General features: G+C 45.6%; 1 protein-coding gene across 1 annotated transcript; it reads right to left on the bottom strand.

Annotated features, from left to right (window-relative positions):
* Positions 1–1,868: 1,868 nt before the first annotated feature.
* SNX18 (sorting nexin 18) lies at positions 1,869–26,136 on the bottom strand. The gene is made up of 2 exons (XM_065875076.1): positions 24,522–26,136; positions 1,869–2,122 (listed from the first exon to the last, which is right to left on the bottom strand). The coding sequence occupies exons 1-2, from the start codon at positions 26,134–26,136 to the stop codon at positions 1,869–1,871; spliced, it is 1,869 nt and encodes a 622-aa protein (XP_065731148.1).
* Between the last annotated feature and the right edge of the window lie 695 nt (positions 26,137–26,831).

Genomic DNA, 26,831 nt, shown 5'->3' with positions numbered 1-26,831 from the left:
ATATACACACACACATATATATATATATATATGGGTTTTGTTTATAGAACTGTATTTTGCAATCAACAAGAGAAAGTTACTTTTTAAAGAACAATGTATTTGGTTACAGTTCCACATGTTGGTAGTAGAGACAAAGCCACATGATGTTAAACCTGGCTCTAAGTTACCTAAGGTATAAAATTTTGATCAAAATTATGATACTCTGATCTTAAAAATTCAACCCATGTGAGATTACTTTTTAGAGTAAATGTGCTGTTGAGTAATCATTTCAATAACCTTCTCTTTGTATGACTATCTGCAAATTGACCCTTTTCTTTAATCAATGTGACTCACCAGCATTTCAAACTGACCTCTTTACTTCTGTGTTACCATTTTTATACCCAGGGATTTCTGAGGCAGCGTAAGTTTGACTTCATTAAAAACACTAAATACTTTAACCTTTCAGTGACAGTTTTTAAATCTGTAAACTCAAGAATCACATTATTGAGTCAGCAACTACAAAAACATTGAGATTTTGGCATTTCTAACCAGAATCTCTTTGTGCTTTTTAAATTAAGCTGCTTTTGAATCGTTTTGGTATTTATCAGCCATCGTATTTCCCTTATAATAATAAAAGAATATACTTAAGGTAATTTTTAAGGTTAAATGTTCTGGGGGCTTATCAATACTTAAAAACAGAAACAAAAACAATTACTTTTTTCCGTCAGCATTTGGAATAGTAGAAATTATTTCTGGTCCCTCCTTAGATCAACCAACACTACTTTTCATCACGTATAACACTGAATTTTACAGACATCCCTGAAAAGTTTTTGATAAGTAAACGAGTGAATCACAGTGGAGTCTCCATCAGTTAACAGTGTAGATCCAGTAACAAAACAAAACAAAACAAAAATTACACTGAATGTTAAAAGAAAATCTTCAAGCTAAAAAAAAAAAAAAGAAAAGAAAAGAAAAGAAAAGAAAATCCTCCTTAGAATTAAAACCGAGTGTGTGTTGTCACTGATTCTGTGCTCGTGTCTCCAATTGATTAGACTCCTTCTCTGGGTTATAAGACATGTTCGATGAAATCTCCACACCAAGTTTCCAGGACACTTGAGTGAAGAGGCTATGCTACTGTAGCATCTAAGGGAACAGAGTGGCACCGTTTTCTTCCCTAACAGACACCACATCCAAAGATGAGCATGCGTGTCCCTCCACTGTGCTCACCAGCATGTATCAGGAGACAAAACTTGCTGGGCAAACTGATGACAGCTGATCCTCCCACCCCGCCCCCAGCATCAACAGGAGGTTCCCAGCAGTTTGTCATTATGTGCACTGGCCTTTCACTCTTTCAGTCAGAAAAGTTGTGGTTACTTTAAAAAGGGGGTGGGGGGGTGGAGAAATGAAAAAACCAAGAGTCTAAAGGCACAAAGTTGCATAGCTGCTCTAGTTGGAGTTTGTAAACAGAGAATAAGTTGAATTTAGGTAATCCCAATCTGTGAGAGTAAAAAGGCATCCGCAGCAGGCTTTTATCCAGCCAGCTTCTTTGAGACCCTTCATGGGTTTTGAGGTCTACAAAGTATGCACTAAAATACCCATACTTCAAAAAGCAATAAGGCAAATAGTATAATCATTATTCCAAAAGTTACAATGGTAGTGTAGGCATACATAGTATAATTTAGTTACAATGTGTGGTACTGTTTCTATTATATAACCATATTAACTGCTTCTTTCCTACATAATTATATATTCAGCCGAGTTTCAGTTGAACACAAAACCATCCTTGTACCACTGCTGACAGTTGGCAATAGCTCTTTGATAGCAGTTTTTATTCTGCTGTAGAAATTATCCTTGAACTGAAAAAAAGTCCATAATCCAACCTCCAGTCATTAAACACTATCATATTTGTGAAGAGCCTCTTCCAACTTCTGCGTCACTTTTTGGAAAAATATTATTTGCTGTTGTAAGAAATGCTGCATCTGTGATTTAAAGTCTCTTACTCGAATTTGATGGAAGTGGTGAATTTCTGCCAAAGTGGCAAAAGAAATAGTGTTACAACGATCCTGAATGCCATCAGCCTTTTGGATCTCCATCTTCCCTTCTTCCACGTGTCGCCTACTCTCCTTTACTTTGGTAAGAGCTCCTGTAGTTAAGACAAAAATTAATTAAAAAATATATATGTATCCCAGTGGTACAGCTACATAGTAAACAGAATGCTGGGCATTATAAATACTTGCCTGAACTATTTTAAAGTCCTTTGGCGTTTAAAGGGTTGACCATAATCACTTATTAAAAAAGAAGAAATCTGGTAAAGTTTCTGAAAACACCTCCATTGCTGCAACTTCAGTTATCAAAACCAGCTTTTGCCATTGACCAAGTAGCTATAGCATGTTTCATCTCTTGCAGGTAGAGAAACTATAAACGACAGATACCAAACTCCAAGGAATTGTCCCTAAAAAGACAAACTAAGCAACTTTGCAGTTTTAACATTCTTAAGAGAAAAGGTGTGACACCATTATATATGCATATATTAAGAGAGACATTTATAAAGGGGAGAATACTGCATGCATGCCTGGTTTTGACTCCACATTCTATCAGGAGACCCATACCTGCAGCATAATGGCCCTGTGAAGTAAAAATTTGCCTCTTTTTTTTTTTTTGGCCACGTGGCATGTGGGATCTTAGTTCTCCAACCAGGGATCAAACCCGTGCTCTAAGCTTCATTAGAAGCTCAGAGTCCTAACCACTGGACTGCCAGGGAATTCCCTCGCCTCCTTTTCTTTAGGAGCTGTAAAGATCAGTGAGTTTTGAGTCTGCCCTAGTGATGATCTGGGAATGAAGCCAGAAGGTGTCATAGTCTCCAGTCAAGAAATGTCTCACCAGAGGGTGCGTGCAAGGAGGAGGGAAAAGCACAGTCTCTGTGGCAGGTGCCACATGAGGGCAGACCCTCCCCTAGAAGCACAGTCATATGAAAACACAAAAGGCTGAGGATGCTTAGGGGGTAGGAAAAATAAAGACTATTCATGGGTTCGTAAAAATGATAAAGCTCAGAGCACTTGAGCACAGTCAGCTCAAGAATCCAGAATACCTGACTCCACGTGGCACCCATTCTACTAAACCATGATGAAAGAGAGAAACGTCTAGGACACCTGGCTTGGAGGTCTGCGGACATGGTGATGCTACAGGGGGGGAAAGGTAGCCTGTTTAGAAGGCAGTGGGAAAGCTGAGCAACTTTGTTGTGGAAATGTTCAGTTTTAGCTGACGGTGAAATACACAGGGGAAAAGCCCTATATCTAAATTTCTTCAAATCTACAAAATAATATAGAGTAAACCTAGTATTAAATACAACGCTTAGAGCCTAAACAGCGTCTTTATTTTTTGGCACAGCTCAAAGACCCGAAAAATTAAAGCCCACTGACAACAAATGTTATAGCTACATATGTATTTATGTATATTTTCATTTATTTATTCTAAAGAAGATCTTTACCTGAAAAGCAGGTGAGCCCTGGAGTAGAGAAAATGCCCTGCTTCCCCTGTGACCACACAGCGGAGATGCCGTTCGTGTTAGCAGAGCTACAGGAAGACCCCTGACCCATTCCCCTAAGAAGCCATCGCCCTGAAAATACAGCGCTGTTAACATTTTCCCCATGGCGGACGGGACTCGGGAAGCAGTGAAACCTGCCTGCTTGTGGTCTCAGTACTAAACAGAGAAAGAGCACTCCCCCTCAGAGAGAGAAAATAATTTTTTGTAGTAAACTTATGTTCATTATATTTGTACAAGTGTCCTGTCCCGGTTTATATGTAAAAATTGAAGTTGAAGAGACCAGGAAAGCATGAGACAGAAAACTAAAAAAGAAAAGAAAAATATTTCAAAAAGATGGCTGAGAATATGAAATTTATGTTTCAAGTGGTTGAGAGTGAGAACAAGAAGTCGAGAGAGCCAAGTCTCAGGAGATCTGACTGTTCATGTGATTCGGGGCCGAGGTGCCGGGCCCACCATGTGAACACAGAGGACAGGCGCCGGCGCCCTGCTCCCGCAGACCCCCGGGCAGCTGTGCAGCAGCTGTGGCCTGTCCTGCGAATATGCTGCAGGTATTACTTGTTCTAGTTACTAGAGTCCAGCACAGAGGAGCTCGGAAACCTGGCCCTGAGCTGTGCCAATGTCAATGAACCTGCAGCTTGTCAGACTCCAGATGAGATCGCCATATTCTCAGAAATGACATTCTGTTACACAGAACTGCAGACGTGCATCCATAAAACCAACTTACAAATGAACAAGACTGAAGTTTTCACAACTTGAATCACATCGGCATACATTTTCAAAACTCCTGGACACGGTACAAGTATTAAATCTCTGCAAGGTCTGAAGGCCTTTTGGCATTTGACACCTTTAAGCTTTCTGAGTGTACATACTAAAGGAGCCGAGAATTTAAGACTCACTTTTCTCCCGACTATAAGTTTATTTACTAAATAACACAGAGCCCCAAACAGTTGGGCTCTGGGGCTAGAATCTCAGCTTTACCAACATTTATGGAGGGTCTAACGTGTAGAGCACAGAGCAGGCACACGGAGAAACTCACAAGAAATGTTCAAGTCCCCACCGTCCGGAAGCTCTCGAGGAAATCACCTCGCAAAGCACACTGAGGACAGGCACACAACCATGACATGAAGTGAAACAGGACCACAAAGCACAGAATTCTGCATAGGAGCTGAATATGGCTTTCTCCAAGATAACGTGATTGTGTCACAAGGGAAAATGCTCGAAGGGCCTGCTACGTGCCAGGCAGTGCTGTGGACAAAGCGGGGAGGAAGGGCGAGAGGCAGGGAACAGGCGTAGATAACAGTAAATGGTAGCAGCCAAAAATAGTCACAATATAGGCGAGGCACTTTCCGTGTACCAACTCTCACCCTGCTGCTACTTTGCAACAGACATTAGTACTATTTTATGACAAGGGAACTGAGAAAGCCACCCAACCTCTTTGAGCCTCAAAGTCAGCGGTAACCCAGTAAGAGGCAGAGGAGATGGGATCTGAGTGTACAATGACTTCAAAGCAAACACTACAAATATTCAGAAAAGAAACTGGAGACTGAACAGGCAAAAAAGCAAGGTGGGCACTGGTGAGCAGGGTGCAGGGGATAAGGGCTGGGCCACTGAGGATCAGCTATCCCCTCTCCTCCCCTTGACCCCAGGCCTCCCCACCCCGTGCCCCAGAGCTGGGGCTCCCGCACTGCCCTTCTCCCTTCCCACCTTCCTTGCAGGTCCCAGACTTTTATTCTGACATGCAAGTCAGAAGACCTTGTGAGTATGTAAAATAAACCATATAGGTTTTGAAAATTTCCCTCTGGAATCTTACGAACCTCATTCAATTCACTAATTGTACCTGCAAAGCCTTTTAATATTTGTAAGATGTCTGATTTTAATATTTATAAGATGTCTGATTTTCTTATCTTTGTAGCATATGATTAGGATGCCACAAAACATCGAAAAAGCAGCACATATTTCATTATTTTGAAAATGTAAGCTCAGACCTACATGGGGGAGGGGGGCCTCTCTTCCCCTGCCTCTCTCCCCGACTTAGATCTTACTGGAAAGTTATATAAATTAAGAACTACCACCAAAAATAGTAACATACAACCCCTGGATGGGCTTTGCCTTTGTTTGCTCTAGTGCAGTTGGACATCCCAGCAAAAGATTATTTTGCAAACTAGGAAGGACAGAAAAAAACACTGAGGAGGGTAAGCACCCAAAGGCCAATTTTACTTGGAATTTTGGTTTAACGCACTTAATGCAATTCAAATCCATTAGCATAATGCATCAGGATTGCAAGTAGCAGGGAAACAGGAGGAGATATAAGATATGTTTTTTTTGTTTTGTTTTGTTTTGTTTTTTTGCTGTACGCGGGCCTCTCACTGTTGTGGCCTCTCCCGTTGCGGAGCACAGGCTCCAGAAGCGCAGGCTCAGCGGCCATGGCTCACAGGCCCAGCCGTTCCGCGGCATGTGGGATCTTCCCGGACCGGGGCACGAACCCGTGTCTCCTGCGTCGGCAGGCGGACTCTCAACCACTGCACCACCAGGGAAGTCCCAGCAATATACTTTTTGAGAAATCATAAGAGTTCCTGAGTTGAAACAGCAGTCCAGTTCTTCTCTAAGCAGCTGGCTGTTAAAGTTCAGGATGACAACTCCAAAGACCTTCAACGCCAACCCCCCCAAAAAGGAAGTTATCTTTTGTAAAATATTATTCAAAGTTTAAAAAATTATTTCCTTTAAGAAGAAACCCATTTTGCTTTTAAATATTCACCTTACAATCCTCTAGTTAGTTCTTCCTATACATTTTAACAAACACTAAGGGTTTACTGTGTTTGCTTTCTTATGAGAAAGATAAAGTCAAGTCCTTCAGTAAGCTAATTATGGAAGTTAATTAACTGGTTTACTGTCTGAGAGTGAACAGGAAAAAAAAAAAAAGTGACATCCTTTAAACAGCTCAAGCTATCCATCTGAACAAATAGCATGGGTGTTTAAACACTTGGGGACTGACAAACAGAACTATTGGGTTGGGCAAAAAGTTCACTCGGGTTTTCTGTAACATCTTAAGGAAAAACCCAAACGAACTTTTTGGCCAATCCAGTACTTTCTAGAGTTTCCCTTGAAGCTTCCCTCTTACCCCCTTCTACCCACTGCATTTCTAAATTCTGGGTTCTCTCAAGATCAAAGTGGGTACATACTTTTCCAATAGAAATTATATTAGAAACATTGGTTAGATGTAAGAAAAATAGTTTAAGTAATAGAACTAGCACTTGGGTTTTGTTACAAATGGCATATTCTCGCAGTTTGCCGATTCTCAAACTGGGAATTATCTGTACACACTTCTACGCTTCACGTATTTTCATACTTAAAATATTAAGTATCACAAGGAAGGCAGAGATAGCCACATTTTCAATCAGGTTTAGCTTCTAAGGAGTGAGAGCTGGAGAAAGAAAACTACTGGAGCAGAGTTAGATCACTACAGACTTGCTACTTCTAACATAGCTTAAAAAATTAATTTGTAGCTTAAGAAACAACTGCAGAGGTACAATATAACCAGCTGTAGAGTTGTAACAAAGCATTACAGCATATTTTTAAGTACTCTCTCAGCCGTACTACATTTTTTACCAAACCCAAGAGGAGTGTAAATAAAAGCTAAAACCATGGCCCAGAATCTAAGGAGCAAAGGGAACACACATTTTTATCATGCAATTGATAAAAAAAACAGGCAAGGGTTTTCAAAACCTGTACTTTTTATGTGGCTAATTTAGAAGATATCTATCCCCTGCCAGGTCTCTCCTCTCATAAACATCACATTGCTATCTTGCATTCATAACAGAAAAGGAAAAACAAAAAATTAAGGGAGAGAAATGATAAAATAAAGCCTAAGATGAAAAGTAGTTGCTGTTGTATTAAACAGAAGTCCCCATAACACTCATGGGTAGGGCAGTGATTTTAAAATGAAAGAAAATTAGTGTCAAACACATAGCTAGTGAGAAGCAGCCACACAGCACAGGGAGATCTGCTCGGTGCTCTGTGACTACCTAGAGGGGTGGGATAGGGAGGGTGGGAGGGACATGCAAGAGGGAGGGGATATGGGGATATATGTGTATGTATGGTTGATTCACTTTGTTATACAGCAGAAACTAACACACCATTGTAAAGCAGTTATACTCCAATAAAGATGTTTAAAAAAAATGAAAGAAAATTAAAAATAGGAGAGATCAGAGGGAAACACATTTTAGAATGGGAACCTAAGTACATAACTGTAAAACTGTCTCTCGGGCTAAAAGACAGACGTTATATGGAATAATATATGGGCAAAATAAGATTTTACTATGAAAAGAAAATGGTGGAGGCAAGTATTAAATTCTGACATTAAATAAGAAGGGGCTGACGACACAGAGCAGTATTATATTCTTCATTTAAAAAAAAATAACAAGACAAAATAACAAGAAGGTAACAAATGAAAAATGGTGCAGCCTCCCCAAGTTACACAACTGAAAATAAACTCTTAAGGTGTATTTGAAGTACAGGAAAAAGTATTAATGAAACTGGGGCAATATGTTTCCACCACACCCATGACTTTGCTTCCAAACAGGCAAAAGCAACCCAGCTCCCGTTCAGGACACCGGGCTGAGCTGGACACATTTCAGGTGTTTCTTCCTCAGAGGGTGGCTGAAAGGAACACAGAGACAGCCCCTCCTAAAAAGGCTTACAGGCTGAGAGGGAACCTTCAGCTGAGCACTCAATCTAATTATTAAATCAGCTGGACAAATTATTTAAATTTCTCCACAGGATAGAAGGTTCACCCAGGAACTGATCACCCTAAGCCTTTATTCCAAAGGGTGGAGCAGGAACCCTGAGGACTTCATTCTCATCCATCACTCTGTCCTGGCAAGGCACCCACTGGGGAAGCCGGGAGAGCTGATTCCTCAGTAAGAAGGGCAGAGTTGGGTCTCAGATTTTCTTTTTAATGCACAATAAGGGCTTTAGATGAGTTTTTGGTACAGTTTTCTCAGTCTGTCTAACAACAGGCTAAGTGACTTGTCCAAAGTCCCACAGCTAATTCCTGGCAAAGAACCCACCCTTCCTACTGCCTGCCAGCCCTGCCACTTCCCACTTAACATACCAGGCAGGGCCTCTGCTCCACTCTGCTGAAAAGGGTCCTTCCTTTTCCATGTCTGGAGAGGTAAAAGGAAAACTAAACCAGTATTTCAACTTTGCTTTAGGACCTGCTATTAACAAAATCTCCCAGACTCCTTTGGCATTCTTAGCTGACTCTGTACATGCAAAATTCCTAACAGGTTCATCTGTATACTTATCGCAATTGCCCAGTCTCAGGGAAAGGCACTTTGCCTGCTTCACCATCACCAAACCCAGCAGAACTCATGTCCTAAATTCACTCCCAGCCCTCTCCTACCATCTGCTTGGTATCTTACAATGTGAGCACAGTTTTAAAGCATGCTCAGGCTGGAATGAGCATCCTTCTTCATAATCCGCATGCACTCAATTTCAGAAGAATATCACACGTTTGTGGTGAACATAAAAACATAAAGAAATCAATCATATGACAAAGTTCATTAACATTATAACCTTAAAAGGCTCAAACTCAAACTCATTTTATAGATTAATTACAATCCAGGAAGTCAGCACCATTTTTTCTTTTTTTTTTAATTTATTGATTGATCGATTGATTGATTGATTGGCTGCGTTGGGTCTTCGTTGCTGCGTACAGGCTTTCTCTACTTGCAGCGAGCGGGCGCTACCCTTCATTGTGGCGTGTGGGCTTCTCATTGCAGTGGCCTCTCTTGTGGAGCACGGACTTCAGGGGCGCAGGCTTCAGTAGTTGTGGTACACGGGCTTAGTTGCTCCGCGGTATGTGGGATCTTCCCGGACCAGGGCTCGAACCCACGTCCCCTGCATTGGCAGGCGGATTCTTAACCACTGCACCACCAGGGAAGTCCCAGCACCATTTTCAAAAGCATCATGTTATTTACACAGCATGCCATTAAATTATGTACATCAGTAAAACTGTTTAGGAAGCATTTTATTGCCATTTTGGTTTTTCTAAAATGAGAGCAGTGAAGCTCTGGTGTCATCTAGTCAATTAGCACATTTTAAGAACCCACTACCAGCTGAACTAAAGCAAATTAGCAAATACAGTCACACTACATTAAACTCTGCTGTATCGTTTGCTTCTGATTTGCAGAAAGAAAGCACTTTCCTGGCAACTTCTGACCCAGCAAAACTAGACAGGGGCAAAAAACCACTGCAGTGCCTCAGGCATTTTAACCAGGGAGGCCCTAAATTCAGCTGAAGAAGTTGTCCAGCTTCCTTTCAGTTTCCCTGGTTAAGGCCTCTACTCCACCTCCCTCAGGCCCCCCAGGGCTTGCTGGCTGCTCCAAACGCTCCCAACCCACCAGTTTCTGCACCTGAACTTTGCCTTCCTTTCTTCAACCAAATCTCTTATTCTCAGTATGCTTTGTCCCTCCTCAGACCAATTATACAAAAGGCCCAGTCACTAAGCAACAGGGATCCAAAAGCTACATTTTCTCCCTTAAAAAAAAAAAAAAAAAAAAGCAAGCATTTTATTTAATTTTGAAATCATGAATGTGCCAGAAACATTAACTAGATTTTCTGTCTTCCCAGGGCCCTGCCCCAGAAAACCCAGACTTTGGTGTGAGGGACAGAACAGGAGACAGGCTGAAGGGCACAGGGACAGCTGCGCAGAAGTTGCCTGAGACTGGACTAGACCTGTTTTTCTTCATTCCCTCGTATGCGTAAAATGTTGAAAGAGAATGCTAATTTGGTCAACGTGGCCTACTTTGCTCTTATCCTCTCATCACTGGTACCCACCCCTCTGGGTCCCTGCTAACGCCCCATTAACTCTTTCCCCTCCCCTTTCCTTCCTCCTTTTGGTCTCCACCCACCCACTTGTTGATTCCTCCTTCCCTTCTCTGCTCCAATATTTACTTTTTGATTTTTTTTTTTGAGTAAAACGGCTCAAAAAACAAAGGCTGGCATTACGTAACAGAGACAGGACGGCCGTCCACCCAGGCAAAACAGTCCCACGTGAGCACCTGCTCTATGCAAAAGCTGTGGTCTGCACCTCGCGGGGTCTCGTTTTCTTCTCTCAGAGGTGGCCAGGAAACTTAGACAAGGTAAGCAACTTTATGAGGTGTCAGCTGCACGTGAACCTGGGCTGCCCAACTTCCCAGCCCAAGCAGTTCCCTGTACCTGCCCGACGGGGGCTGCCTCCTCCCTGAGATCTCAAAGCTCCATGGACCAGCCCCGGTACACAGCACGCCACGCCAAGCCCTCCAGAAGCCTCATCTCAGGGATAAGCAACCCCTGACCTGCCTCCAGGCCCTCAAACTTCTATTCCTGAATCACAACCTACTAAGTGGGCTCCAGATTTGGACCACATTAGTAAACTCTGGAGGGCACGAATAGTACTACTGAACTCAAGACAGTGACAGCAATTTTTTGAAGGGATTAAGTGTCCTTAGAGCCAAGAACTATCAAAATGCAAAGATATAATTAATTTAAAATTCACTTTCAATTCATAAAGAGAACTTTTGAGTCATTTTAAAAGGAGGGAAGAGGCTCTCGAGACAAGGATCATAAATTGCAAAAAGCAGTAACAACAAAAACCTGGTTGCCTGATAATGAAAAAATTAATCATTTAAAGAACTCAAGCCTCTAGGCTTGGTTTGGTCCTGAAGGTACAAGAAGAAGTCGTTTGTTCTAGGTAAAAGCCTTATTATATCCTAATTAAGCAGCCCTTATAGCTTCATTCAGCAATCACCACAAGTGTAAGGGCAGAATGACATTTCGTATGAATGAAAGCATTCACTTGAGTGCACCACATCTTAAAACATTTGATTACTTTTACTCACTATGTACATACATTCACACAGCTCACCTTGTTCCAAAAATGAAGAGGGAAATCACATGATTGTATCTCTTGTGGCTCATTTGGTAAAATAGGCTGTTCATCGCTAGGAAATTTTACATATAATAAACGTTATGTTTCAGCTGATACTGAATATTAAATCTGTGATAAAGATACTAGGGTGATAGATTCAAGAGAATTCTGCAAAACAGTGTCTTTATTTCAGCAGCGTCTGGATACAATGGTGAAAATGTTGATTTGCCTATGGCCAAGCAAATATAGATAAAGACTTTAAAATCTGAGAATAAGAAAAGCATGTATCATTTTTTTCTTAAAGGTTTTATACCCAGAAAATCATAATAATATAAGGTAGAAAGAATATCCTTGATAATCATGAACATACAATAAAACTTGAAAAAACTGATGTTGTAAATATATAATGGTTTAAATTCAGAGAATACAGTTGATGACTGAGGTCCATTGTTCACAGTTCCTAATTTCCTAATTCTTTTGTTTCCTGATATACATGCATGAATATTGGTCTGTACAAATAAAGCGGCATTAGATATGTTCGCAAGCTGCCAGCACTTTGAATTGAAATGACCTTTGACATACAACAAAACATACATGTACCTAAGAGAAAAGTGAACATTGGAAACTACCTTTAACCAAAGGTAAACCTTAGTTTCTTTTTTTCCAGGAAGATAAAGGGAGGCCCAAGCTAAAATAAATCTAATAGAAGCTGCTAAACAGATAGGCCCCTCTACGTGGGGCAGGAAGAGAGTGAGGTGGCACCAGCCCTTTAGAATGGAAACCAGGGAGATGTGAGCTACCCGCCCAAAGCCAGGATCTTTGATTGCCACGACTGCTTCTGAGAGGGCTGCAGTTCGTACTACAGTTAGAGTAATATTTTCAAAGAATCTTTCTTTCAAGTATTCTTCTCAAATAATGTCTAGTTTTTCACTTTAGAACTGTAATTGTAAACCCTGGTGTTAAACAACTGCTATTTAAGCTATGGTGGTACCAGTGGCGAGCAGCTAGCCCAGCATTAATCGCTTTCCTTAGTGCCGTCTGCTGTGGCCCTTATGACTGGAACTTCACATGGCTTTATAATCACTAAGCTTTGGAGACAATTTCTAAATCAGCTGTTGTAAACTTAGGAACACTCTTGACCCTGGGGTTTTCCTGCTTCCTGACACTGGCAGGGACCAGGTTTCCACTGGCTCTGAGGCTTTACTCTGGCCACATCTGGACTTCCTGAACTAGTTGTAAATAACCAGCTGAAGCCAAAACAAAGCAGCTAGAAAGATATCATTTTAAGATAGACATGAAATACAACTCAAAAAGCATGAAAACTTATAGATTACCCATGTTGACATTTAGTAGTTTTTAAAGATGTCTCACTGCAGGCAATAGGTGGGCTTTTGTGAAAATCACAGATGTCAATATAACTAAGTATAATTTTTAAAAAACAGAAAATAGGATTTCTAAGACTCCCTTCAGCCCCATTCCTTCTCTTTCCCTCTAATCCTTCTCCTTTTCTTAACCTGCCTATTTCTATTCCTGGCATCACTACTTTCTGTCACCCAGACGGAAGACTTCAAAGCCCGCCTCGAGCCTGGTCTACTAATAAGCCTCTTCCGGCCTGTACTCAGCCCACAGGAGCAGCTTCTTGGGGACCAGGCTGCACTCGCTGAGGGATGCCTGCAAGAGCTCACAGTTAGGTTTCTGTGGCTCACTTCCTGTCTGCCAAGTGGGGATAAAGAGAGAATATACCTCAAAATCTCCCATGAGGTTTAAATGGATATAATGCATATAAAATGTGAAGCATCATGCCTGGCACACAGGAAGCCCCCAAAGTATGTTCCCTACTTTTATCACAATTCCGATGTCACTCTTCAGTTTCAGACCTTTAGTGGCTGTTGACTGCCTACAGGATAAAACTCAATTTTCTAGCAGACGTACTACTTACTGTAGCATCAAGAGTACTGACTAAGGTCAAGGCAAAAAGTGAACTCAAATGCTGGCTCCTTATTAGCGGTGTGATCCTCGAAATCACTTCACATCCCCGAGCCTCAGCGCCCACAGGTACCCATCGGAGGAGTTAACAGCTGTGCTGGGTTCAATAGTATCTACCCCCCCCACCCCGCCCCAACAAAATTCACATCCACCTGGAAACTGTGGCTGTGATCTTATTTGGAAACAGGGTCTTTGCACATGTAATTACTTTAGGTAAGGTTGTACTCCATTAGGATGGGCCCTAAATCCAATGATTAGTTAGCATCCTTAAAAGAAAAGGAGACAAAGGGACACACAGGGAGAACACCACGTGAAGACGGAGGGAGACCCGGAGCCAAGAACAGCAAGGAGTGCCGGCAACCACCAGAAGCTGGAAGGAGCCTCCCCTAGAGCCTTTGGAGGCAGTGTGGCCCTGCCGACACCTTCATTTTGGACTTCTAGACTCCAGAACTGTGTGTGAGAGAATAAATTTCTACTTTTTTTAAGCCACCCGGTTTGTGGTAACTTGTTTCAGCAGTCCTGGCAAACAAATACAACAGCTAACAGTTAATGCTTAAAGACATTTGCCATAGAAATGGCAAATGGTCCACCCAAAGAAACGGAGGCTGAGAGGAGCTGCTGGTGGGAACTCAGCCCCACGCAGTTGTGCGTCCAGGCGCACTGCCACCCTGCTGCTATACCCACTCCTGAACAGAATGAGACACAGTGGATGTGACTGCCCGCAATACTGCTGCTCACAAAGCAAACAGTCCAAACCGGCGGCCACAGCTACACATACACCAGCTACCTAACCTGCTGGACCTCCAAGTCAAGGGTCAGCAAACATTTTCTTTAAGGGTCAGATAGTAAATATTTGATGCTTTGCAAGACGAGGCAAAATCGAGGCCTATATAACCATTAAAAATGGAACCTTTAAAAAATGTAAAAAGCATCCTTCGCTCAAGTGCTATAAACAGACAGGCACCTGGGTGGGTTGGACCCGCAGGCTGTAGTCTGCAGACCCCTGCTCCATCTCCAAGCATCTCCACTGATGGCTCCACAGGCCCTAGTGTGCAGGTCATTTTACACTCCTTCCTGTCCCTTGCCCCACTCCTGTTGGCAAACAGCCCCTTGTGTCTCCTCCTCCCCACTCCCACAGACACTGCCTCAGTTTAGGACTGCAACACGTCTTGCCTGAATCACTGCAAGAACTCCCCATCTTGCCCCACCCTGAGCCACCCTTCACACCTGTCTCCAGGACCTGCGCATCTAAAGCGCCGGGCCGACCACATCAATACCCTTGTCTGATCTTGCATGATGCTCCCCCCATCAACTCCAGCAGCACATCAAAATCACGTGAGGACCTTTCTTAAGAACATCAATGTCTAGGCCACACATTCCTGACATTCAGATTCAACAGATCCAGGGTGGGGCCCATGTACAGCTAGCTGCAACCACTCCAAGGCTGACTGTGCGAGGCACCCAGAATTTAATCCCGGATTTTTGTACATATGGTTCCCTCTGCCCAGAATGCCCTTCCCTGCTCTGCCTACCAGGCAAACTTCCAACTGCTTTTCAAAACTCTTCCTAGACTGAGACTGGGAGAAGCCACCCCTGAACTCTCCCATTCACTCTGCATAGTTAACCATGCCTGCCTCCTCTGTCCTACGTCACACCATGGCACGTGCCCATGACTGCATGAGTCACGCTGTACAGTGACAGCTAACTCACCCTGTCAGCCTCCCTCACTGACCTGAGCCCTGGGCTTGCAGCGTATCAGCTTTCATATGCTTATCAAAGCTAGCCTAAAGCATTCTCAAGATCAACCATGCACCTTCCATCAATGTTCCTCCAAAAGTCAAAATACAATTACCTTTCAAAGGGAAAACCAGTGCTACCACCCAAACCTCTAACACAAATGACAGCAACTCTCCATCCTCCTGACTCCCACGCACTCTTATTATACAGGCACTAAGTTAGATCTACCTCCTATTTCAATTTTCTGCACACACATCCTCCCTCCCTCATGGAACTGCATCTTCCCTGAGGGCAAGTACCTCCTGCTTAAGACGCTCCGTGCTTTGTGTATCCAAGTCACTCAACAAGGTGAATGCACTCACTCTGGATCATATGCTTCGAATGAAGCAAAAGGGACCCCAGTAAAAGTATTATCATGAAGGCTTACCGAAGAGGAAAGAAGTGTATGATATACAAGTTTAAACACCAGGAATCAATATAAAGTGAAACCTGAGGTACATAATATTAATTTTTCTGGCACATAAAGCATTCTCAAACTTCCTTCCCGCCGTCCCAATGAATTATGGAAAGTCATTTCGTAGATACTTAAGTCTAAGACTTTTAAATCGCTCACATGTTAATGACTTCATCCATAAACCATAACCAGATCCTATCTTTATTTCCTGTACACTTTTAAACCCTGTTATCCATCATCATATAAATTGAAAAACAAAAACATTCTATGAATCACAGAAGAAATCTATTTCAAAATCAACCAAAAAATACTTACGGGAGTGACTACTTCATTAATTCAACAAGCATTCATTAAGTACTTACTACGCATGCACAAAACAGTGGAACTTCATACTAGAGGAACGTAAAAACTCCGATCCCCACACACTAACCAAGCAATGTATAGTCTCTGGCACACCACTCAGCGTTCCATCAGCGATGGTGACTTGGAAAAGGGCTGGGATACTCCAAGGAAGAGAACTCGACCTGAGGCTTGACTGTGCACGTGTTGGGTGGGGGAGATGTGGAACAGAACACAGGAGCCTGTCAGTCTCCAAGCGTTACACTCACGTCCTGATGGCCCATCCCCACCTCTGTGCCACTCATGGCCTTCCTCATCTCAGCTGACGGAAACTCCATTCTCAGTGTTGGCGAAGCCAAAAACCAGAGTCACCCTTGATGACTCCTCTTCCTCTCAGGTGCCACATCTGATCCCTTAGGAAAACCTGCAGATTCTACCTCCAAAACATACCTACAGTGGGACCCCTCCTCACTGTCTCATCATCTCTCACCTGGATTATTAGATTATTGGCTCCCTGCTCCTGCCTTTGACCCCCTCCCCCCTCCCCATCCTATTCTCAACACACCAACTGGACTAGGTCTCTTCCAAGGTCTATTGGTACATCATTCCTTCGCTCAAGACCTGCAATGGCTCCCTTCTCACTTGAGCTTTTACTCCAGATCCTGACAATGACCTCTAAAGCCCTATAAGCCGAACCTTCTGGGACCTCATCTCCTACTCAGACCCTCTTAGCTCCAAGCACCTGGCCTCCTCCTGCCTGGCCAGCACACACCCATGCCAACGCCTTTGCTCTGGCTGTATCTTCTGCCTGAGAAGCTCTGCCCCCATACCTGCTTGGCTAATGCCCTCACCTCCTCCAGGCCTCGGCTGAAATCTCACCTTCTCAGGGAGTCCTCAACGATCACCCTTTCCATTCTGCCCCATCCCCACTTGAACCGTTCCACTTTAATTTTTCCCCCTAACCCATATCATCCTTTGACATACATTATAATTACGCACTGTGTGTTTTCCCTTGTGGCTCCACCCTGCTAGAATGTAAACGCCACAAGGGCAGTGACCTTTGTTTTGACTACTGATGCAACCCTAGCATCTTTATAGTGCCTGACCTATGATGGGCACTTAAATATCTGTTAAATAAAATCAGGTTTATCTTTCAGAGGATCCCATGATTAAATCGAATGATGTTAAGCTCCCCTCCGTAACCACTGTCTCCCTACCCGCTAAATAACACATAAAATTTCTTTATCAGAAGAGAAAAAGAGAAAAGTCACATCACAGTAAGAGATGTAAAGTTCTAAGAAAAGGAGCAGAAATGACGTGGACTAAAACTCGTCCACACTGAAGTTTAACCAAGCTACAAATCCAAGACCAACAATGCAAGACTGGTTCTACTTCCGGAGAGGAGACAGCACTTAGAACTCAAAGCGAAGTACAGTTTGTAGGAGGGAAAAAGCCCGTCACACCTTCTCTTTCTCGTGGCCCTATTAATTACAACCTCATTGGGGTCGGAGGGAAGCTGCTCCAGCACCCAGCTCGCCTCGGCTTCGGAACACCTGGGAGCTCTCGCCCGCAGGCAAGAGGCCAGGTAGTCATCACTTTCACATCCGCAGCGCCTGGCAGGGCAGGCCCTGCATGCATGTTTGCTGATCCAAACTAAACACGCATGACTCTTCTTTCACGTCAACTGATAAAGGATTTTCACACTCCTAGATTACATAGTCTCGTAAGCAAACAGAACGCTACTGAAACTAGCCTGAAACAATGTCGAAATGTTCATCATATACTTAGGAGTATTTTATTTTCAATGCAGGAACAATGCTATTAAAGTCAACCAACAGAACGATACCTAGGAAATCGTGAACCTCACATTTACAGATGAGGGAACGGAAGCTCAGAAATGCCAGTGCTTGGTGCAGGCCACAAGTAATTTGGAGGAGGAGAGGGACTGGCGCCAGCAAACTGGTGACCCCACTAACACTGACGTTTATTCCTCTGTTACCATTTCTTCTGGTGTGCAATACAGGACAGCTGAGTTAAAATACAACGCTCAACTGCTACACCGATGCTCCCTTGGCGTTTCATCCTTTTGCCTGCAATTCTGGTGGCAAAAGGCCACCAGGAGGGATGATAAGATCCCTGGAATTGCCTTTTAAGGGACAGTACCTCCCATTTTAAAGGTACCATTTTACTTTGCAAAAATAAAGCATTTAAGTGAACAGTTACTAAGAACCATAACTTTGATCCTCATGATAACCTTATGAGGAAGTGTTCCCACTTTGTCAATGCGAAAACAAGGCGTACAGAGGTTAGAACAGCTTGCCCAAAGCTCCGCTCACATCACACACTGGTCGCCCAGATGCCAGGCTGGCCCACAGTGGTGAGACTGTGCCTGTGGGGCTCTAGAGCTGACTCAGCTCCCTGTCAGAACTGGGCCAGCCCCATCTCCTCTGTGTAGCCCTGAGGGCTCTCAGCAACCTGGCACACAGCTTCTCCGCCACTAGTCAAAAAACTCCATGAGGGGACTTCCTGGTGGTCCGGTGTTTAAGACTCCATGCTTCCACTGAAGGGGACACGGGTTCGATCCCTGGTCGGGGAACTAAGCTCCCACATGCTGCTTGGCGCGGCCAAGAAATAAAATTTAAAACAAACAAACAAACAAACAAAATTCATGAGGATCAGAGTCCTGCCTGTCCCTCCTACAGACACGAATCGAGTCTCTGTAAACGCGGGATGACAGACAGTACAGGTCTTCCGGGCACTGTCTCTCTAAACAGATCTAAGCATTATGGTACTCTGTGTGTGTGTGTGTGTGTGTGTGTGTGTGTGTGTGTGTGTGTGATCATCATAAATTGATGGCAAATCAAATCTAACTTGATATTACACTTTGGTTTTAAAACACTTTGAGAGACAATATAGCAGATTTTTATTCAGCCTGAAAAGAGGGAATGCAGTTTAAGAAAAATGTCATGTTTGTATCGGTTGTTTGGGTTCCACACAGTCTTTGGAAATCCAAAGATGACCAGACAGGAGCCTGTGAGGAGGATATTTCTGAATAAAGAGGAAAGTCCAGCTGAGTCCAAGAGTCCTCAGAAGACCATGGGTGGGAGTGTGGGTCCCCGCCTCCTTTGGGCTCTGTGGTGACCAGCCTAACAGACTGGGCTTCCCGGTGTGATTCTCACGAGGGCTTCGTGGCTCAAAAAAGAAGTCAGAGAAACCAATGACAGGGTGATGTGAGCGGTATCCCCATCTAGATCGTGACCAAGACTGTTGGTGGCCAGTCATGCTGACATTTTTTTTTTTTTTTTGCGGTGCGCGGGCCTCTCACTGTTGTGGCCTCTCCCGTTGCGGAGCACAGGCTCCAGATGCGCAGGCTCAGGGGCCATGGCTCACGGGCCCAGCCGCTTCGCAGCACGTGGGATCTTCCCGGACCGGGGCACGAACCCGTGTCCCCTGCATCGGCAGGCAGACTCTCAACCACTGCGCCACCAGGGAAGCCCCATGCTGACATTTTAACCAAGGAATTCAGTCATCTATAACAAAAGCCCCAAAGGTAACCTCATCTTCACTAAGAAAATACAGTTGGACCAAAGATTAAGGCCTGGAACTGAAGTTTCCTTAAAAAGTAGCTGGGAGGGCTTCCCTGGTGGCGCAGTGGTTGAGAGTCCGCCTGCCGATGCAGGGCACACGGGTTCGTGCCCCGGTCCGGGAAGATCCCACGTGCCGCGGAGCGGCTGGGCCCGTGAGCCGTGGCCGCTGAGCCTGCGCGTCCGGAGCCTGTGCTCCGCAACGGGAGAGGCCACAACAGTGAGAGGCCCGCGTACTGCAAAAAAAAAAAAAGAAAAAAAAGAAAAAAAAAAGGAGCTGGGGATGGAAGGACGGGAGAGGAGAAATGGGTGCAGTTAAGACAGGGCTAAAGCAAAAAAGATGAATGACCTCGGTTTCTAGCCGAGGTTTCAAAATAAGGATGAGCTTGTAAACAGCCCGCCTATTAGACCTTTTCTCTGTATTCCTGGCACCACCCTCTCAGGGCTATTTTTAGCTACAGGAGAAAGGGGAGCAGAGAGGGAAGGGCTCACGGTGGCCTAGCCTCACCTCGTGTGCCCTGCCGGGACTCCGGCTATCTTTAATTAATGTCTGAGGGACATAAGACCGACCCTCCCTGTGCTGAAAGGAAGCACAATGGTGAAATTCTACCCCACAAGACTGATAGGCCCACTACTGGTGTACCATTCCTGAGGTCCCGGGGCTGTTTTCTGTTCAAAAGAAGGCTCCATCTGGAACGTTTACAGAGGGTAGTGAAGTAGACCCTGCCTGCATGTTTAATTTACAAGTACAGAAAACAGGACTGCCTTGTTTATATATCTAGTTCTGCATCCTCACTTCACACACTAAGACTACATTTTACCAACCAATCACTTTTACATGATTTTATACCTTTTCTCTGGAATACAATTTCATAAATGACTCCCTCTGGCTATCTAGTCCAGATTCATAAACAAAGATGAAACCAACATTTCTCATCATCTAACGTTACAGGCTTTCCCTTTCGCAATATTCCCCAAGAGATAAGCCTAAAGCTTTTAAACCACCACAACTCACTGCCATTCAGATTAAGCTTCATTAAATATTAGAGGTTAATTGTATCTTTGGAAACAGAACTGAATATGCTAGGAAACTGATAGTGAAATATATTCTATGTACCACCCCAAACTCAGCAAGGCTGGCATTATAAAGACATACTGCAGGCAGGGGCGATAAAGAGGGAAAGGATAAAAGGCTGCCATTTCAAGAAAAGACAACCAAGACCACAGGGTTACAAAGCTCACTGATAAGACCTGTGTAGACTGCTTAGTCAGTGATCAATGAACTGCCCATGAACAAAGAATTTAAGGGACTCCTGTGAAGACAAAGCAAAATATGAAGAAAATTCAAACAGGTTCTGAATTCCACCTACTGTACTTCAAACTACAGCAAACTGCCTTCTTCCCACACTGAACTCCATTAACAGAAATAGGTCTGTTTATTTAAGACTTCCTCAGTTGATGAAAAAAATCAGAATTCTAACCATTCCCTTTTCGCTGAAGGAAACACAAGGCTCTTTTCACTTTTGCAGAAAGTACTTATACTAAAACCATTATTAAGTTTAAGCGATGGTTTCGGTACTAAGTAGAGTCAGAAAATCCCAGTCCACCACATTTGAGAGTATCTGAGTTTTCCACCCTCTTTCTGGAGCTGGTTCCTCACCAGCCTCAGATGTCCATCCTGAGACCAGTTGCATTTTCTTAATGGGACATGAAGGCAGGCTGCAAAGCAGGTGGACGTCCTCACACTGCAGAAATATTACTCACTGGTTGAGTGCCTGGGAAGTTCTGTAGAGAGGGATCTAGCAGGACCTGTTTCCCCTCCCATTTTTTATCGCCTAAGCCTATATGGAGAGGAGATGCCAGGCGATGACCAAGGAAAAAGCAAACTATCCGGAAAGTATGTGAAAAGATCATCAATTTGCCAGGCAAACTTATGACAGGACTGACAGTTAAACTATGGCCAACGGTCCAGCTCGACACTCTCCAATTAGAACCTGCAGTGGGGATGGAAATATTCCTCACCTCTGTTGTCCAATATGGTAGCCGCTAGCTATAAAACACTTGAAATATAGCTAGTGTGACTAAGGAACTGAACTTTATTTTAACTAACTTAAATAGTCCCACGTGGCTTGCAGACCCAGCATGGAACAGCACAGGTTCAGGACGCCAGGAAAGCTGGCTGATGGCAGCAGTCTCCTGGATAAGAAAAGGGCTCAGAGGAGCCTACTGTTCCTGTCCTTTCCCCCAGAATCAGCGGGGAAAAAACTAATTAACTCCCCTTCTTAACTGCTTTAGTAATTGAAAAGCACTTTCTAATCATTTTCTGACTCAACTGAACGTGGGTCTCTTAATATATGATTAGAACATGTAAAAGTGGTGAAACTGTTTTTCTCTTACTGTAAACAATGAAGACTTCAGACTTGAAATAACTATTTTGAATTTTTAAATTTCTCCCAAGTTGAAATATAAACTTTGGACCAAATACTTACAACAAAAGATTGTATACGCTGCTTAAAGATTTTCACTTTTTTTTGTTTTTTTGGCTCTCCTCTCAAAAGTCACAGTAAGGCCTCTGATATGATTACACTTTGAGGCCTTGGAGGAAAAAACAACTTGCAAACAAAATCCCCAAGTGCTCAGACTAAGAACGATTCATTCCAACAGCAACTGTGTACAGGGCTGTGGGGGGAGGTGTCTGAGCTGCTCTTTACAACCACGTGAACATCCAGAACGTGTTCAAAAAGCTTTAGCCTGGCTAAAGCTCATCTGCATTCCTAAAAATGCCAGCACTAGCATCCTTGATAAACGCTGGCTGTAAACAAATGCTTTTAGCCTTATGTACTGCACACTATAGCTTTAAATGGCAGTACATTCTAAAGACACGTCAACTAGGGACACAGGTTCCCTGTACGTTACACACCAAGGCTACACCAGAAACAAACTACGTTGAATATCAACTGGTGTTCTTTACCGAAGTTCCTAAAGATTATGTTTAGTGCCCTTGAATTGTTTAAACAACGTAAAAATGGTACTGGTTTTAATGAAGTTTCTCAAATCCCAGCAGGAAACAATTTTAGTTCTAGAGTTAAAAAAATAAACTATGTATATGGTTTAACAGGCTACATACAAACTCAAAATAGACCTCAGAGCAAACATCACACCTTTTCTAATAAATAATTTCAACGGCAGAGCACCTGACAAGACTGAGTGTGTGGTCTGATGACAGTATAACCAGTGAATGGATGGATGAAACCCTGCAGTAGCCAGTCACCTATGTGTGGCTGCAGGAGTCTGTCCTGGCTCCACCCTTTCAACTACTTACCAACAATTTGCATAAACTTACAGAAACAGTTAAAAAGGCGGCCAGCACTGATGTAACACAATGGAATTTAAATGTAAGGTCCTGCATTAAAGGCTCAAAGAGCCAGTTGCACCAGCACCATCCAAAATGTCAAGGGTTCACAGCAATTTATGCAAAAAAGCACAAGGAATGTAGATGCAGCTTCAACGCAGGTCCAAAGCGATATGGCTGCTCAAATAGCTAATTCAGCCTTACACTGCACTCTAGTAAAACTAGTACTGCAGATGTTTGGGGTGCATTTTATCAGGGGCAAAGCCAAGATCAACGTGTCTGAAGGACCCCCCCCTTTGGTAAGTTAGAAGACTGTCACATACTTGGAAGGGGAAGGACTGCAGCAGAGGGGAAGGAAGCTGCTGTCCCCAAAGGTCTGAAGGGCTGACATGTTGGTAAGGAACAGACTTATTTTGTGTGGTTCCAGGGAACAGAAAGAGAATCAAGAGAGGCAAGTTTTAGTTCAATACCAGGAAGAATAGGTCAAAGATCAGGGCTGTTCGTAAAGGGACTGGCCCACAAGGCAGGGCAGTGAGCATCTCATTACTGAAGGCGAGACCTGGTGGCCCAAGGTTTCCACCACCTCAGGAAGGTAGTTAGGTGACTCCCTCTTCCCTCTCCACACTGAACAGAAGACATTCACAGGCAAGGCTGCCTCCCTAACTCCACCCCCTCCCCATTCTCCCTCACTCCAGGCATGCTATCAGAAGTTAGTGAACGTTAAGACAGGAATTACTAATTTATTTATTGCAGATTGTAAAAAAAACAATCTGCAAACTTCAGTGCTTTAACAATAGTTAGGGACTCTAACAACTACTAACACAACAAGCTCTGACAGGCAGCTAGGCAGCTAACTCACTGGGATACCAGAAACACTGCTCTCAGACACAATACACAGAGATTCTATACGTTCTACATAGCTTCCCTGCATCATTCTCCTAAATAATGTTAATTTCAGTTAACAGACTCCAAACTCAAAATGACCAAACCTAAAGAGATTAATTTTCTTAAAACTTCCTGAAATTAGAGTGAGTCTTTTACCTCATCTTACAAAGGTTGCAAGCAAGAAGCCTGTGCAGACAATTCCTAAGCTGCCCCAGCCAGTACCTCAGAGAACTGACCCTAATGTCTACCAACGCAGTGACTGAGTGGTGTGCAGGGCGAAAGCAGAACTTACCTTTATTTGCAGATAACCATCCCCCCCCCCCCCCCCCCCCCCCCCCCCCCCGCTTATTTCCACACTTCCGGAAACCCACGACTAAGTGACACTGCCAGTGTCCAAATGGATGCCTAACATGGTTTGGGTCCCCTTCTAATTCTACCCTAGACACAAGATTACAGATCCCAGAAGCTCATTGCCCAACTATTCAAACTCTAAAATGACAGCACTGTCATCAAAAGTACTCTCAGAAACTCCTCTGAAGAGTACCGGCGCCCTGTCCGCAAATATTTTAAGGAGGAAGCTACCGGCCCCCAATCCGCCCTATGCTCAGGGCACCACTTGGCTGTCCACATCCCTGCTGTATTCCCGACCTGTGGGATATTAATCTGAAACAGACGATGGTAGTTCTGTCAAAGTCACCCTTTCAGCCTGAACAACACATTCCACACCACCTGCTCTAAAGGCCAGGCTTTACCTTTCTGAACGTGGATGATGTCGGGGAAGTTGGCCAGGTGCCCCTGATACAGCGCTAACAGGTCCATAACGGGGTCCAGGTCCTGCCTGGGCTGGTCGGCGAAGAGCTCGCCGATGGCGTCGTAGGCATCTCCGGTGAAGGCGATGGCCTGGTTCAGGCCAGCCGAGAAGGCCTGCTGGTCCAGCTCAAAGGCCTGGCTGAGGCCGCGGAAGGACTGGCCCACCTTCTGATACTCCTTCTTGAAGCCCGTCACCTGCTTGCGCGCGAATTCATTGGCCGTGTGGTTGAGCTGCAGCGCGCTGTCGTCCATCTTCTTGGTGAAGCACTTGAAGCCGTCGATCTTGCTCTCCACCTCCTGCAGGTCGAGGGCGGCGGCGGGGGGTGTGCTCAGGGTCAGGAAGAAGTTGGCGCCCACCATCTCATCCTTCTCGGCCTTCCTCTTGCCTTGTTTCCAGGCCTTCTCGTCGGTGCTGCTGGGGCAGGTCAGGAAGTGCTGGAAGACGTCACACTGCGCCAGCACCGGGTGGCTGGCCATGTGGTTCATCCACCAGATCAGGCCCTTCCTGCGCTTGGAGATGAAGTCCTCCTCGAAGCGGCCGGTGGCCTGCTTCTCGGGCAGGTGGGGCACCGAGATGACGGGGAACTTCTCGGCCAGGCGCGCATACAGCCAGTCAAAGTGCTTGTAGCGCCGGTGCACTGGCACCTGCGTGTGCGTGGGCACCAGCTTGTAGGAGATGTAGCTCTTCATGCCCTTGAACTTGGTCTGCTTGGTGGGGTCGTCGATGGTGCACTGGAAGGGGTAGGGGTTCTCCTGCCACTCGGGGCCATAGGGCCCCAGCACCACGCACAGCTTGTCCCCGTCCTTCACGAAGCCCGACGCCTCGCCCAGCACGAAGGCCTCCCCGCCCGACTTGACGAAGGTGGAGAAGCGATTGAGGTTGCGGCTCACGGTGGCCGAGCTCTTGGCCCCCGACGGGTGGTGCTGCGGGGGCGCCGAGCCGCCGCGGGAGCCCAGCGACAAGTCGGTGCGTGTGGACAGGCGGTAGCGGCCCGCAGCGCCGACGCCCCCCGACGACGAGCCGTCGAGGTCCGGGTACGCGCCGCTGCCCAGAACGCCCGGCTCGTCAGCCACCGTGGAGCTGTCGTCCCACTCGTCGTCCCAGTCATCGTCGCTGGCCTGGTAGCCGCCGCCGTACAGCTGCTGCGGCGACGGCTGCAGGGCACCCCCGCCATACGAGAAGCCAGCGCCCGGCGGCTGGAAGGTACTCGGCGGCGGCGCCTGCTGCGGTTGCAGCAGCGGCTGGAAGGCGTCGGGCGGCGGCTTGAAGGAGGCGGGCGGCGCGGCGGGCAGGGGCTCGAAACCGCCGGGTGGCACGTTGGCGTAGCGAGCCGGGGCGCCCGGGCCGCCGTCGCCCGCCGGGCCGGGCTCGGGGGCTCGGATCACCTGCACGTACGAGGCCGGGAAGAGGCCGCGGTCCCCGCGGCTGTTGATCCCCTCGAGCCAGCCCTCGATGTCCTGCTCGCTGCACAGGCTCAGCACCTCGTGCTCCCGCAGCGAGATCTCGCCCGGGTTCTCCGACCTGAAGTCGTACAGCGCCCGGGCGCGCAGCGCCATGGTCCCGGCGCCCCGGAGGGCTGCCCCCGACTCCTGGCGCCCCGAGCCTGGTGCCGGCCCGAGGGGGCCGCGGCGGTGCCCGCGCCCTGGCGCGCGGAGAGAAGCCCCGAAGGCGGCGCACACTCCTGTGCCCCTGCCCGCCGGTCGCACCCTCCGCGCCCTCCGCGCCGCTCGGCTTGTAGCGCTGAGTGCCGCGCTGGGCGGCCGCCGCGGCCGGTTGGGGGCGGGGCCCGCGGCCTCCCACGTCCCCAGCTACGCTAATCCACGGCCGAGAGCCGCGCGCCAGGCGAGAGCAAGCGATAGCCGAGCCGCCGCGCCCGCCCCCGGGTCCAACTCCGTAGCTGCCACTGCCGCCTTGTGGCCTGTGACGCGCAGTGAGGCTCAGGGGTGAGAGCTGCGGGTGAAGGATTCTATTCAGAAGTGAATTGTCTGAGACTTTTAAGTTTAAAAACGTATCCTAGAAAGTAAGTAAATGTTTGCATTGCTGATAAGCGTTCCCACTCTGAGCGCTCATTGAATACTCCTACAATGACTTAACCCATGCGTCTGTTAAAGGATTTTCAATGAATATTCGCGTTGCGCTAAAAAGAGAGACAGGATGCCTGTGTCGGGGCTGTAGACGGACGGAGAAGCTCCCTTTCATCTCCCCACTGGAGGCTTTTGGTCAAAAAAGGGAGAATGACAAGAGCAAAGTA

The sequence above is a fragment of the Phocoena phocoena genome, chromosome 3 (assembly GCF_963924675.1).
Source record: "Phocoena phocoena chromosome 3, mPhoPho1.1, whole genome shotgun sequence".
NCBI classification, from domain to species: Eukaryota; Metazoa; Chordata; class Mammalia; order Artiodactyla; family Phocoenidae; genus Phocoena; species Phocoena phocoena.
Note: the sequence above shows the minus strand (reverse complement) of the source record. Positions and strands in the feature narration are given on the sequence as shown.

What these genes read in the sequence shown, in the direction of transcription:
- SNX18 (XM_065875076.1), bottom strand. Translation starts at nt 26,136, where the DNA reads ATGGCGCTGCGCGCCCGGGCGCTGTACGACTTCAGGTCGGAGAACCCG. An exon ending in CATCATCCACGTTCAGAAAG is followed by an intron (nt 2,123 to 24,521) that starts GTAAAGCCTGGC and finishes TCTTAACTACAG; the next exon opens with GAGCTCTTACCAAAGTAAAG.